The sequence below is a fragment of the Ooceraea biroi genome, chromosome 12 (assembly GCF_003672135.1).
Source record: "Ooceraea biroi isolate clonal line C1 chromosome 12, Obir_v5.4, whole genome shotgun sequence".
In the NCBI taxonomy this organism is placed as follows: Eukaryota; Metazoa; Arthropoda; class Insecta; order Hymenoptera; family Formicidae; genus Ooceraea; species Ooceraea biroi.
In genome coordinates, this window is record NC_039517.1 from 6,733,761 (window position 1) to 6,747,072 (window position 13,312).

General features: G+C 40.1%; 3 protein-coding genes across 6 annotated transcripts; 1 reads left to right on the forward strand and 2 right to left on the reverse strand.

The window, feature by feature from the left end:
- Positions 1-291: 291 nt before the first annotated feature.
- Positions 292-4,701, reverse strand: LOC105284159. 4 transcript variants are annotated; one of them, XM_011347470.3, is made up of 7 exons: positions 4,174-4,701; positions 3,673-3,948; positions 3,281-3,563; positions 2,835-3,168; positions 2,345-2,711; positions 771-977; positions 292-692 (listed from the first exon to the last, which is right to left on the reverse strand). In XM_011347470.3, the coding sequence occupies exons 1-7, from the start codon at positions 4,297-4,299 to the stop codon at positions 396-398; spliced, it is 1,890 nt and encodes a 629-aa protein (XP_011345772.1). In that variant the 5' UTR covers positions 4,300-4,701; the 3' UTR covers positions 292-395. The 4 variants fall into 4 exon arrangements, with proteins under 4 accessions (XP_011345772.1, XP_011345771.1, XP_011345769.1 ...); XM_011347469.3 differs by having other exon boundaries at positions 292-977; positions 4,174-4,399; positions 4,526-4,700; XM_011347471.3 differs by having other exon boundaries at positions 551-692; positions 760-977; positions 4,174-4,700.
- Positions 4,702-5,826: 1,125 nt separating this feature from the next.
- Positions 5,827-12,105, forward strand: LOC105284162 (arylsulfatase B). The gene is made up of 8 exons (XM_011347477.3): positions 5,827-6,065; positions 6,210-6,383; positions 8,178-8,390; positions 8,563-8,812; positions 8,918-9,097; positions 9,309-9,575; positions 9,722-9,995; positions 10,106-12,105. The coding sequence occupies exons 1-8, from the start codon at positions 5,946-5,948 to the stop codon at positions 10,272-10,274; spliced, it is 1,647 nt and encodes a 548-aa protein (XP_011345779.1). The 5' UTR covers positions 5,827-5,945; the 3' UTR covers positions 10,275-12,105.
- Positions 10,495-13,109, reverse strand: LOC105284161 (balbiani ring protein 3). The gene is made up of 4 exons (XM_026974193.1): positions 12,565-13,109; positions 11,510-11,774; positions 10,945-11,145; positions 10,495-10,681 (listed from the first exon to the last, which is right to left on the reverse strand). The coding sequence occupies exons 1-4, from the start codon at positions 12,689-12,691 to the stop codon at positions 10,609-10,611; spliced, it is 666 nt and encodes a 221-aa protein (XP_026829994.1). The 5' UTR covers positions 12,692-13,109; the 3' UTR covers positions 10,495-10,608.
- Between the last annotated feature and the right edge of the window lie 203 nt (positions 13,110-13,312).

Here is a 13,312-nt window from a genome sequence, read left to right on the forward strand (position 1 = left end):
AGCATGATTCACAGAGAGATCACGCAACAGTAGCTCCACGTGATAGAAACGTGAAATTGCATTATGCTTGCGATGTTGCAGGTGATGTTCAAAGTTACGAGACGATTTTCTGGAGATTCATCTCATTTTACGCGTGATATATTCTTGCAAAATTTCTTTTTAAGATCGCGGATATAACGTTGAATGATCCGTCATAAACGCGTCAAATATAATATTATAAAGACGCTTCTCGCAGAAAACTATTGATGAACTAAAGTTAGATTAAAGGACAAAAAGAAGTGTGACACTTTGTAGTTTTCGAACTTCTTCATTATTGTCATTTATCCCTTCTCGATAGAGAAATTTTGTTCATCTACGTAAGATACATCTATTAAATACTACGTTAACTCCATTTCTTATTTCCAAGCTAGAATCATCCGGCTTTTGTTGTTCGCCTTGGCTTCTTCTGTCTTCTTCATCTTGCATTTTACGATTCCCCTCCGATTTTGCGATCTGGGAGCGGATCTGCCGATTAGAAGCTCCACCATGAAGACTATTGTAGCACAGGTATATCCAATTCCGAGGAAACAGAAGCAGAATGCCAGCTGCTTCAGCAACATCACCTTGAAGGTCTTCTTCTTCTTCTCTTTCCTGTAGTGCGCGCCTACTACACTCAAGAAAGTCAGGCTACGCGACCGGTAGATCAAGCCGTTCTGCAACATTCGTTGGATGATGAGATTCACGCGATGGAACAGCGGCCAATCCTCACGGGTGACGTACGATTGCGTTACCGAGCGCAACATCCGCGATCTGTGCAAATCGACGTCTTTAATCCTGTAGTACGCATGCAGACAGTTCTCCATGCACGCCGCGGTCGTCGAATTCTGGACGTGTTCCTTGCAGGCGTCGTACGAGGCCGAAACGTAACGCTTCTTCACCTCGGGTTCGGTAATCATTTGTCGCCAGCTTGACGGACCGTAGACAGTGTAACCAGATTTCTGCGAAGAGATCCAACGAAATAATTTTCTGTTCGTGTATTAAAATTCTCAAATGTGGAAATATTGGGTCGTCCGGAAAGTTCGTGCCGATTTTTAATAGATGGCGTTGGAACATGTCTGAATATATCAATGTTATTGAAAACATACGATTTATAATACATATGCTTAAAGGTGACATTTCAACGCATCTTTAGGAAAAAAGTTGTTTCAGATAAATTGATTCGTGTCAGTTTTGTACTCTTTTGAAGATGGAAGAAAACAAAGAACATTTTAGACACTTGATGCTTTTCTATTACCGGAAAGGCAAAAATGCCTCACAAGCAACAAATTCGATATGTTCTGTTTACGGAGAAGGCGCTTTAGCTGAAAGAACCGTGCGTAAGTGGTTCGCTAAGTTTAGAGCTGGTGATTTTAACCTTAAAGACCAAGAACGCTCGGGCAGACCCTCTACTACTGATGATGACCAAATCAAGACACTGATCGAAAATAACCCGCGCTACACGACACGTGAATTAGCAGAGATACTGAAAATATCGAAAACCACTGTCCACGATCATGTAGTGAAGCTTGGTTACGTAAGTCGCTATGATGTATGGGTTCCGCATAATTTGGCCGAAAAAATTTAATGGATCGCATTTCCATCTGCGACTCGCTGTACAAACGCAACGAAAACGTACCATTTTTGAAGCAATTAGTGACGGGTGACGAAAAATGGATCATTTACAACGATGTAGAACGAAAAAGATCCTTGGGTAAGCGAAATGAACCAGCATTAACCACTCCGAAAGCCGGCCTTCATCCAAAAAAAGTCATGCTCTGTGTCTGGTGGGATTGGAAAGGAATCCTATATTATGAGCTCCTACCACACAACCAAACGATAAATGCAGATAAGTACTGCTCGCAACTGGACGAATTAAAGACAGCGATTCAGGAAAAACGTCCAGAATTAGCTAATAGGAAGGACGTCGTGTTCCATCAGGACAATGCCAGACCTCATGTTTCTTTGACTATCCGACAAAAATTGTTGGAGTTTGGCTGGGATGTGCTACCTCACCCACCGTATTCACCAGACATTGCACCTTCAGACTTTCACTTATTTAGGTCTTTGCAAAATTCTCTTAGCGGCAAGAACTTCAACTCTTTGATCGACATAAAAAACCACCTTGAGGAATTTTTCGCCGAGAAACCTAAGAAGTTCTGGGAGAATGGAATCTTCCAGTTGCGTGAAAGATGGACAAAGGCTGTGAAACAAAACGGTGCATACATAAGTCAATAAATATTTATCGACATAAAAAAATGTTGCCTTTGAATTTTCCTTCAAAATCGGCACGAACTTTCCGGACGACCCAGTATAATTCTGTCATTACCTTAAGATCGTCCATGGTGTCGATGTTGCGATAGAAGACCGGTATGGTGAGTAGAGACGACAAATGGCTTTGGATCATAGCGTTCACATTCAGCAACAGAATCAGTGTCATGCATATGAAGATCCTCGTGGAATTGATTTTGGGTGGATGCAGAATTCCTGTGCACACTACGAGCCTTATTATCTGTACCCAAGCATTACCGTAGCCCTCTTTCCTTGCGAGAATCCCATAAGTGAGAAGGCATACCAAGAATATTATCACGATCGCCAGCCACGGCATGAAAGTCACCAGCTTGACGAACTCGGATACTTCTTCGCTCGATTGCGTTATTACGCAGAATCCCGATCTCATGTGGGGATACGTGTATCTGAAGAAAATGAATATCACTTAAATGCCTCAATGCATCTAATTCGCATTTAACGAAATCGAAGTATGGAAGTTTTATTGAGAAAAATGGCTTCCCATTTCTGTAAGAGATATTCAAGCGTACCTGACTTTCCATAATACGAGTAAGGATCTCGTATTCATGCCCATGTCTACCCTGCCGTCACTTACGGCGCCTAACATGTCTTCCAAAGTACCATTTGGTCCTATAGTGCCGAGATCGTAGATTGTACCATTGTAAATCTCGATGCTGAGAGACGCTCCTAGCCTGAGCAAGAGTATCTTGATGATTTCGCTATTGTCACCGGAAAATTTTTCCAAATCCGATGCATTCAAGTTAATATTGAGGTACGGTTCCACCTGAAGGGCGTTCAGTCGAATCTCGTAGCCGTTCAGAGTGGTAGTCTTATCAAAGTCCAGATCTGTGCACATTTCCTTACCTAAATAAAAACAATCTTTACTTAGATTTGCGCAAAATTCACAAGCACCATTTGTCACGTTTTATGATTTATTTGTCAAACTATATCATCAAATTAGGAAAGATATACGTACCCAGTATGTACACTCGTTTAAATATTATCCAAGGATGGCCGTTTCGTCCTTTGGCGCGTCCAACTTCCTGCCAGCTGGCCGGCGTATCGTTAGAATACGGATTGAATGTATAACAGACGATACCATCCTCTGGATCGATGCATAAGAATATTACGGAGAGCAAATCGTATTCCCATGCCGTCCAGAGGTACGAACGAGCGTTTATACAGCCTCGAGATTCGGTTCGCCTGTCGATCAGAATGTAAAATCCGTACGAATTGGCCCACGGCGAGTCCTTCGTTCTCTAAGCGGAAGAATAATGCAATACAATTATTCTTACAAAATGAATTAATAATACAATCCCGTATATTTGCTCTTCTTACATTTTACTGATTTATTGCGTTATTCCTTACCTGCAAGATGGATCGCAACATGGGCTGGGAAGATGCTACCATCACGAAACGATGCGCCTTGCGAATATAGCGGATAAGCATGTAATTCTGATATATTATGAAGGAGTATCTCGTCAGGGTAAACTGCGCGAGGGCGTTAAACTGTGGTCTCGATTCCGCTATCAGAGTTACCGGTATGAAATTGAAGAATGCTCGTCTCAGAAATTTGTTGTACTCGCCGCCCAATAGCAGAGTCGGTTCAGCGTCCTCCGGTCGACACAGGAACAGAATTGATATCTGCAAAATTAATGCGCGATGATTTTTATAATAACCGATTACTTTCGAACAATTACATGCATCTGCAGTAAGATGGGAATGGCTTGAACAAATTAATTATCAGACTAACGCCATTGAGAACGCGATTGTTACAGAGAATGTTACAGAATAGAACGTTTACATGAATAAAGTTGCTTCTAAGATGTCACATCATCTTCAATCATCTTTAAAGAATTCAGCGCTTACCGTTGCAGAGACTATGTCATTGTATCCAATCTTATTTTCTGATGACGTAGCATTGCGATTAATAACGTGACGAGACACGCTTGCGGCTGATAATGAAAAGAGAGCACAGAGAAATATCCTCGACATGTCTTGAAAGATATTTTGATGTTCGGCATACAGAAGACATTAAACTTTCGAAATTAGATTGCCTTTACCAGAAAGATGATCCGCGAGCGTTGTTGTACTGCTGCAAAACGATCGAATGTCGAACGCGTTACTCGGCTTAACTTACAATTTTGCGGACAAAATTCCGTCGATTTTCAACCGCATAATTGACCGATTGTGCTCGGATAAGCGCGCGAGTGTCGCTCACTTTTACTTTCGCATCACGTTCTGCGCGCTTTCGTCCATTTGGATAGAAAGATAACGTAACAGCAAGTTCGGCGAAAGCTGTTACATTACGACGTCGGAAGGGATATATTTGCAGCAACGGCGTTCTGCGACGAGCGTGATGTGATACGATAAGTGAACGCGTCGATGTTGTCCCGGTGTAATAAACGGGTTAACCGCGGTTAACGCGTTTATTACACCGATAAACGACAATAGAGTCTAACACGACGGAACAGACTGAAAGGTATTTGAGTCCGCTCGTTTAAGGCGCTGTTTAAGCGTGTATTCACACTGCACAGCAATATAATTTATACCCTGGCTGAGATTCTACATATTTTTATACAGCTCATTGCACATGTATTTCAATTATGTCAGAAAATATGTGTCACTGTTCAGCGTCAGTCTGACGTCAATTTCTTTCAGCGTAACTGAGAAGTTGCGTGCGTTCTACGACGTCTCCGCAGTTAGACTGGAGACGGTGATAAAATGCATTTTATGCAATTTTATTAACGCTACCAAGCAGTTTTTGCATATTTCCCGAGAAAATGGCAATTTTTTGCTGTAATGTCTTTTGCAAAATGATTGATTTATTTACGGCATTACGTTGTCGAGGGATTCGCCTGTCTCCTGCATATAAAGATACATATCTTCTTCATGTATTTCTATACATCAGTCATTTCTTCTGTATCCATTGCGCCAATGTAATCGTTCCATTAGTCTCCCGACGATTGTTTGATCGTCGCGATGACAATCGCAACGCGCTCATGACGCTTTCACCCATACTTTCGTCCATCCCGTGCGATGAAGGGTGAGATAATCCAGAATGTTATTTCGGAAGAAATAATTATACGTCCCAACCGTTCTGCTCCTAAATTAATGACACGTGACAGCATGATAGCATCTCACCACCATAATCCGCGGGGAGACGTCGCACGGTAATTCTACATTGTAAAACAAAACCTCGCAGGACCGCCACAAATTACAAAACTGAAACTTGTGAAACATTCTCTGCAGAAGCAGGAAGCTCGAATCTCATCAAGATCTGTGCGACTGATTCGAAAGGTATTTGGTACCGTGCGATGTCGTGCAGTATCGGTATAATTTTCGCTCACAGATTACGCGATCATTTAGCACGTGCTGAGCTCGAGCGGTTAATGATCGCGGACAAAACAACGAGGAGATCATCGTGGAGAACGCGAGATCAGTGAAGATGATTCCTCAAGGTGGGAGACGCCCCACTATCCGCACCCGGAAAGAGGTTGCTCGAAAGAGGTTCAAGTGGACGAGATAGTTTCGAGCAATCGGTCGCCGCACGCGAACCTGGCCTCTGTTCGGTATTCTCGTGGAGAAACCGGGAATCGGTTCCACGAGGAAGGCGAGCTGGTGCAACAAGCGCCGGAACAATGTGTCGCCCACCGGGAATCGCGTGCTGGACGTCACTCCTAATTCTCCTCTTCGCGACAGCTCGAGCGACAATCCCGACGAAGCAGCCACACATCGTTTTCATCCTAGCAGACGATCTGGCAAGTTGTTTTTTCTCAGAGAAATTAGAGAATCCGACTTCGAGAGTTAAAAGTGAAGGCTAGAACATCGAGACGAATTCTCTAGGTTGCTCGTACATATCCGGCATGGTATTGTAGAAGTTCTGTCTCATTTATTGTTTTTAGGGATGGAATGACGTCGGCTTTCACGGTTCCGGCCAAATCCCCACACCGAACATCGACGCCCTGGCGTACTCCGGATTGCTGCTCGACAGGTATTATGTCACGCCGATTTGCACACCGTCCAGAAGTGCCCTGATGACCGGTAAACATCCTATTCACACCGGAATGCAGCATGGCGTAAGTGCTAAAAGCATAGTGTTCCACGGCCCAACTTGCATTAAGTGTTAATAAAGACGCAGGAAGAAGTTAAGAGTTCTGTCGAGTTCCGTCGAGCTCTGATGATTCTTAAATGAATTTACTTTGTGGCGCGATCACACTCATTGCATTTAAACCGTCTTAGATTCGTCCGGTTTTCTCTTTCCGATATTGCTCTCTGAAATAATAATAATTTATCAGTTGGATTTAATCGTCTTTCTTCATCTGACAGATTAATGCAATCGAGAACTGTCGGCGGAAATGTTGTTCCTCTTGCAGCGGCATACAAAAGAAGGGATATTATACGTTCGCACTTTTGCTGCACTGACCTGAATAGTTCAATTGGAAATTATCATATTAGACGGTAGATGTTGCTACTTTATTCGCGAATACATCCTCGTATTAACTCTGTGCATGTGCATAATGTCCCATCATCACGCGAGCAGACAAGAATAAATGTATAAAAGCTTCTTTCCTCTCCGTGCGAGTCAGTAATATCTAATATTTATACATTTTTTTATATAAATCTACAGGGTGAGGCACCTAAAACAGGCCACCTGAATATCTCGGCTGTTATTGGTGATAGAAAACAATGTGTCAGACCAAACTTGCATGGTTTCGAGGGACACATAATTTGTTCTAAATAGTTTTTTATTAGTTGGACGCGTAGAGGTCATATGAAGGTCAACTTCGTTTTTTTAAATGATATGATATGTTTTTTTACGTACTATCTAGTAGAGCGTTTGAAGATGCGCACATTGATCTAAGGGTCAAAATCATTCAAAGTCACTGAAGGCCAACTGCAAGGGAAAATAATTTACTTTATATTGCCTAGAGTTCTCTGCTATTAAAAATACTGTAAACTCAGAAATGAAAAAGTTCTAGCCCTTAGAAATTTTTTCTTTTTCCGCGAAGTTCTGAGTTGTTGTTATCATTATTTTTTATATTGCCTAGAGTTCTCTGCTATTGAAAATACCGTAAACTCAGAAATGAAAAAGTTCTAGCCGTTAGAAATTTTTTCTTTTCCGAGAAGTTCTAAGTTGATGATATCATTATTTTTTATATTGCCTAGAGTTCTCTGCTATTGAAAATACCGTAAATTCAGAAATGAAAAAGTTCTCGAGTTAAAAATTTTTTTCTTCTCAGAGGAGTTCTGAGTTGATGATATCATTATTTTTTATATTGCCTAGAGTTCTCTGCTATTGAAAATACCATAAACTCAGAAATGAAAAAGTTCTAGCACTTAGAAATTTTAGCCTTTAGTGACCTTGAATGATTTTGACCCGTAGATCAATGTGCGCATCTTCAAATGCTCTACTAGATGGTACGTAAAAAAACATATCATACCATTTAAAAAAACGAAGTTGACCTTCATATGACCTCTACGCGTCCAGCTAATAAAAAACTATTTAGAGCAAATTATTTGTCCCTCGAAACCATGCAAGTTTGGTCTGACACATTTTTCTATCACCAATAAGAGCCGAGATATTCAGGTGGCCTGTTTTAGGTGCCTCACCCTGTATATAGTAAACATTAACGACGAGTTTAGAAATTGCAATAAGAGAGTTTTGATTTAGTTATTATACGAGCTTTGATTTCTCGTTGAGAAAAATCTGTTTTACGAACATTTATCTCGAGATTAATTAATGTTTATTCTCGCCGAAGAATGTACAAATAAAGCGCAGCTGATTTTGCGAAGTTTATCCCAGAATATCATGTTAAGAACGAAAAGATTTCCATTACAATTATGAAACTCGGATTTCATGAATAATTCAGGTTCTCAAAGGTGCCGAGCCCCGAGGATTGCCGTTACACGAGAAACTCTTGCCAGAATATTTGCGAGACCTCGGGTACAGCACGCATATTGTCGGCAAATGGCACTTAGGATTTTACACGAAGGAATACACTCCGACTTACAGAGGATTCGACACTCATACCGGCTTTTGGACGGGACATCAAGATTATTTTGATCACACGGCTGTCGAAAGCGTAAGGGAACACATGAATCAATCTAATCTAATTCAATGCGATTGATACGAAAGTTAAAATACAACTTTACGTCAAAATAATATTTAAAATCGAATCTGATAGTGCAATTTTACACTTCAAACTGAATTCTTCATACTAATCCGAAGATGTCATATCTGCAAATTTCATGCAGCCTTATTGGGGTTTGGATATGAGGCGAGGTATGGATCCGGCATGGGATCTACATGGTGAGTACTCCACGGACGTTTTTACGAAAGAGGCGGTGAAACTGATCAACGAGCACAAAGCCGATCGGCCGATGTTCCTGTATCTGGCCCACACGGCCGTGCACTCCGGAAATCCTTACAATCCGCTTCCGGCGCCGGACGAGGAAGTAGCCAAGTTCGACAATATCTTCGATTATAAACGGAGACGTTTTGCAGGTGATGATTGCCAGCAATTTAAGATATGTGTGACTGTTGAGTAGAATTAAATATACTATTAACGAAAGAGAGAGAAAATGATACTATTTCAAAATTCCGACACAGGTATGTTGAGCAGGCTAGACCAATCGGTTGGTCAAGTAGTTGAAGCTCTGCGGAATCGAGACATGCTGCGAGACAGCATAATTATCTTCTCGACGGACAACGGTGGGCCTGCAGCAGGATTTAATCTGAACGCCGCATCCAACTGGCCACTGCGAGGTGTCAAGAATACACTTTGGGAAGGTAATTCTATTCAAATCATATTATTGATATCAATTTTAACAAATTAGTGCCATGCCGTGTATAAAATTTCTTGATTGAAGCGAAGAGACTTTTGTTGTTTGATAAAAAAATTTTGTTCTCTAGTATCCCATCTGTCGATTATAACTTTTATAATGACTCTCCATATTAATTATCTTACATTAATTCTCCAATATTAATCTGTAATTACTAGGTGGTGTCAGAGCTGCAGGATTGGTATGGTCACCCAGGCTGGTGCGATCTGGCCGCGTAAGCAGGCAAATGATACACATTACCGATTGGCTGCCGACACTCATAACAGCTGCCGGTGGTGATCCCTCAAACTTAACCATCGATGGAATGGACCTGTGGAATGCACTTAGCGAGGATACCGAATCGCCACGTACGAGCATTCTTCATAACATCGACGATATCTATGGTGTGTCTGCTGTCACGGTTGGCGATTGGAAGCTCATTCAAGGTAGAAAAAGTTTGCTCCTCTGATAATATTTATATAAAATATAAGCTATCGTAAAAGTAAAGAGAATTCTTGAAAAAAGGAACAAAAAGCTTGTCCATATGGCTAACAGAGATTTTCGACCCAATTTAATCCACTTTGTCGCCCAGGCTCCACGTACAACGGAACGTGGGACGGATGGTACGGGCCATCTGGCAGGGAATGGGTCTACGACGTGGACGGTGTGATCAGCAGCACAACAGGACACGCCGTCGCCACTGTGGGATTGAGCATCACCGCAGAGATGGTCAGGTTGCTGCGCGAGAACGCGATGATCAAGTGCCCACCAAGGAACGACAGTTTGCCGATCTGCGCACCGTTGCAAGAGCCGTGCCTCTTTAACATCTACCAGGACCCTTGCGAGGATAATAATCTCGCCAGACAGTGAGTGCAACGCGCTCTTGATGAGATACATCGCAGGAGATGAGTTCACGTCGATGTAATCGATACCTGAGAAGGTTTTCGCGAGTATATCGTTCGTCTTTTCGTCAAAGGTTCCCCACGATCATCAGGAAGCTGCAGGATGAGCTGAGGAAGTTCAACAGCACCGCTATCCCGCCCGGAAACCTTCCGTGGGATAGCAAGGGCGATCCGAGCCTGTGGGACCACACTTGGACTAATTTTGGGGATTACGTGAACGTTATGTTGAGCGCTGCAGCCTGACCGAGCCCAGCAACGTGTCCCGCGTTCGTTATTTTGCTGAATTACCTACTGAATGTATGAATGATGTATGACGTGTACGAGATCCTGTCTGAAAATCAGTTGTTAGTCTACACGCCATTTTACGTGTAACATTGTTACGTGTAAAAGCGTGCGGATTACATTATTGTTCAATTTGTTAATATCATCTTGCTGCATTTTGATTCTAGTGCACTAAGGGAAGTAACGTACCCACAATTTTATTATAGATGATAGTATAGAGTAATTTTCAAAATACAAGATAATACGTAATAAGTCAAATACATAAGAATATTACTGGTTCTTCATCTTATTTCTTTCATAATGTATTATTTTGACCAATGATAAAGTTTTCATTCGGTACGAATGGCATGTCCATAACTCTGAGGCATCTGGAATATAAAAAGAGTGTGAAATGCAATTCAAAATTTCACGTGTGCTTTTTTAATGTAAATTCGCAGATTAATTACATATCAATCTGCACGCTTTTCGGTATCGTGGATCGAAAATAGCATTATTTTCTACATGATGGACGATTATTATTGCAAAAGAAAATTAGATGCATCATGAAAAAGCAAGAGAAATTCAGTTTTGATCATGTTTTGATTCACGCTACCGAAAGCAAGGCTCATTTTATTATGCATGACAGGTTTACCTGCAGCGAGAACGGACCCATTCGAGTCCGCTCGCGCAGATTTCTGTAGCTTTGTTGCAGACGCATTTACAAGTTTTCTCGTCCCAGACCATCTGGCGTGATTCGTCGCATTCCAATCTGTTCATACATTCGCACGCGCAATTGTCCTCCGAGTATATATGGTGTATACTGCAATGGTGTGCCATCACGCTACAAGCACATCTGAAATCACGACAGAGGAAGATGTGAAACATAGTAACATTAAAATTAATGACTTGCAGTTCGCGCGATAACTCTGCTCTAATCAGATAGTGCTAATTAGACATTTCCGGTTTTATCATCCGCCAGACACTTCCAAAATTTCATTTGCTGTTAAATTAAAACTATTGTAAGCAGTAATAAAGAAAGTTTCTTGATATAATGGAAATGTTTTGAGAAATTATTCTAAAGTCTCAAAAATGCGAATATTTTTCGTATGTATTCTTGCATTTAAGAAATCGTACATTCCTTTTATTATGCGTATGTTATATTGTACTTGATCTATTCGTGTTGCATAATATAAAAAAGTGACAGTAGACGGTCTTACTTGCACTTCATATGTTCCTCGACCAACACTTCATAACACTGGCTGGAGTTGTAGCTATCTCTTCTTACGATAATACTTGTGAGATTCGTCTTGACTGGCAAGCATGACTTCGAATTAGGGCAGAAGCCACCGCATCTGTTCACCATGGCATAATTTGGATAGAACGTGTAGCCACGCTCCGGTACCAGTTTTACATGAGTAAGCCTCGGCACGCACGTCACCTCCTTCATGTAATGATTGAGTTCCATACGTCTTCCCGTGCATTCTGTTACCAAGATTCGCCAAATTAATTATTCTAATAAATATATGCTTTTTTCGAAAACTCGCATCATTTTTATAATATGTGAAGAATGATCTTCTATTGTACTATAGAAGTTTCCGAAGATTTGAATAAGAAAACTATAAAAGAGCGGGAATATATTTTTATATTATAATTTGATTTCAACAATTTTTATGGAATGGGAAAAAGGAACTCATGCATAAACCTCATAGACGGGCAAATTTTATATGCGTTATATACATATATAAAATTAATTATTCAAAAAGTAATATCTGTCTGAATAAATAAATATACTGCTGTTATTCTTTTGATAAAACCTGATACGCTTTGTAAATTATTGGGTTATTCTAGAAAGTAAGTTTTTTTGGAACAAACACATCACGCAGCTTAATAAGTAAGAGGTCAATAGATTATCAATTTACTTAATGTGTACAATTCTTCGTTGAACAGCTATTTTTTCTCTTCACGCATAAAACTGTGATGAAGATAACTTTTCCACTTTGTGAATGGTAAACTTATTTGCGCATTATCGAATCTTGTTCATCACACACATGTTTTTCTCATCTTAAACATTACTTCACATAATTGTTAATATAATTGGCTAATATAATAATAATTTACTAACACAAATTATTAACATATAGACAGTGCAATACAAAGTATACAAAATAAATTGTTAATATAAAAATAAAAAAAGTTAAAATATAACATGTTAATATAATATAAAACTAAGATATTACATATAATGTACAAAAAATAAAATTAAGTTAAATACCAATCTCTGAACCATCGTGAGGCAGTAACTCTTCGTTATCGCACAACGTAACTTGACTGGCACAACTGCAGATGGTGATTAAGACACAAGTTAACGTGAGAAGTTTCATTGTTAGTAAATAAAGCATATAAACGTCGAAAAGATTAAAGTCGTTCGCAGCAGCACGATAGATTACTAAATACTGAAAAAGTCTCTCGTTCTTCACTCATAATGATATGAAAGTAGAAGGGGTGAGATGCGGTTTTAACTTCGCCGCAAAATGTTGCCTGATTGGCACGACGAGGAAGTTGCTGTACATGTAATCACACATGACAAGATTATTCCACGAACGTGATAACGTTCGTGATTTGTTACTTATAACGTCTTTAACGTTACTTGTAATGCTAAAGAAATACGAAAGGCGTGTTTCCTAGCGATTTAATTCAAATTATTGTTATTAATTTTGATTTTCATCAATCAAGAGCGCGAAAGAGTCGAATTTCTGCTTCTATTACTTGATAAACACATATTTTTACAATTAAAATAGTTGAATTAAAATTAATTAAAAGAAAAAGAGAAAACTTGCACTAGAATATTTTCAGAAATTTGCGATGTAATAATTATTAAAATGCATGTCTGAAGTTACCGATAATATGATATTATGACTTAAATAGTGCAAGATGAAACCGTATACTCCAAATGCAAGATATTCCCCCTAGATATTCTCGTTTGTACTTTCAAGATGATTTTTTCAAATCGGCCATTCTAA

Bases quoted from the DNA above. Each gene is read 5' to 3' on its own strand.
- LOC105284159 (XM_011347469.3), bottom strand. From the start codon at position 4,299: ATGTCGAGGATATTTCTCTGTGCTCTCTTTTCATTATCAGCCGCAAGC. The intron at 3,949-4,173 runs GTAAGCGCTGAA...TTAATTTTGCAG, and splicing joins ATGACATAGTCTCTGCAACG to ATATCAATTCTGTTCCTGTG. The intron at 3,564-3,672 runs GTAAGGAATAAC...TCTTCCGCTTAG, and splicing joins TGTTGCGATCCATCTTGCAG to AGAACGAAGGACTCGCCGTG.
- LOC105284162 (XM_011347477.3), top strand. From the start codon at position 5,946: ATGTGTCGCCCACCGGGAATCGCGTGCTGGACGTCACTCCTAATTCTC. The intron at 6,066-6,209 runs GCAAGTTGTTTT...TATTGTTTTTAG, and splicing joins TCATCCTAGCAGACGATCTG to GGATGGAATGACGTCGGCTT. The intron at 9,996-10,105 runs GTGAGTGCAACG...TTTTCGTCAAAG, and splicing joins GATAATAATCTCGCCAGACA to GTTCCCCACGATCATCAGGA.
- LOC105284161 (XM_026974193.1), bottom strand. From the start codon at position 12,691: ATGCTTTATTTACTAACAATGAAACTTCTCACGTTAACTTGTGTCTTA. The intron at 11,775-12,564 runs GTATTTAACTTA...TCTTGGTAACAG, and splicing joins TCACGATGGTTCAGAGATTG to AATGCACGGGAAGACGTATG. The intron at 10,682-10,944 runs GTAAACCTGTCA...TTTATATTCCAG, and splicing joins TGGGTCCGTTCTCGCTGCAG to ATGCCTCAGAGTTATGGACA.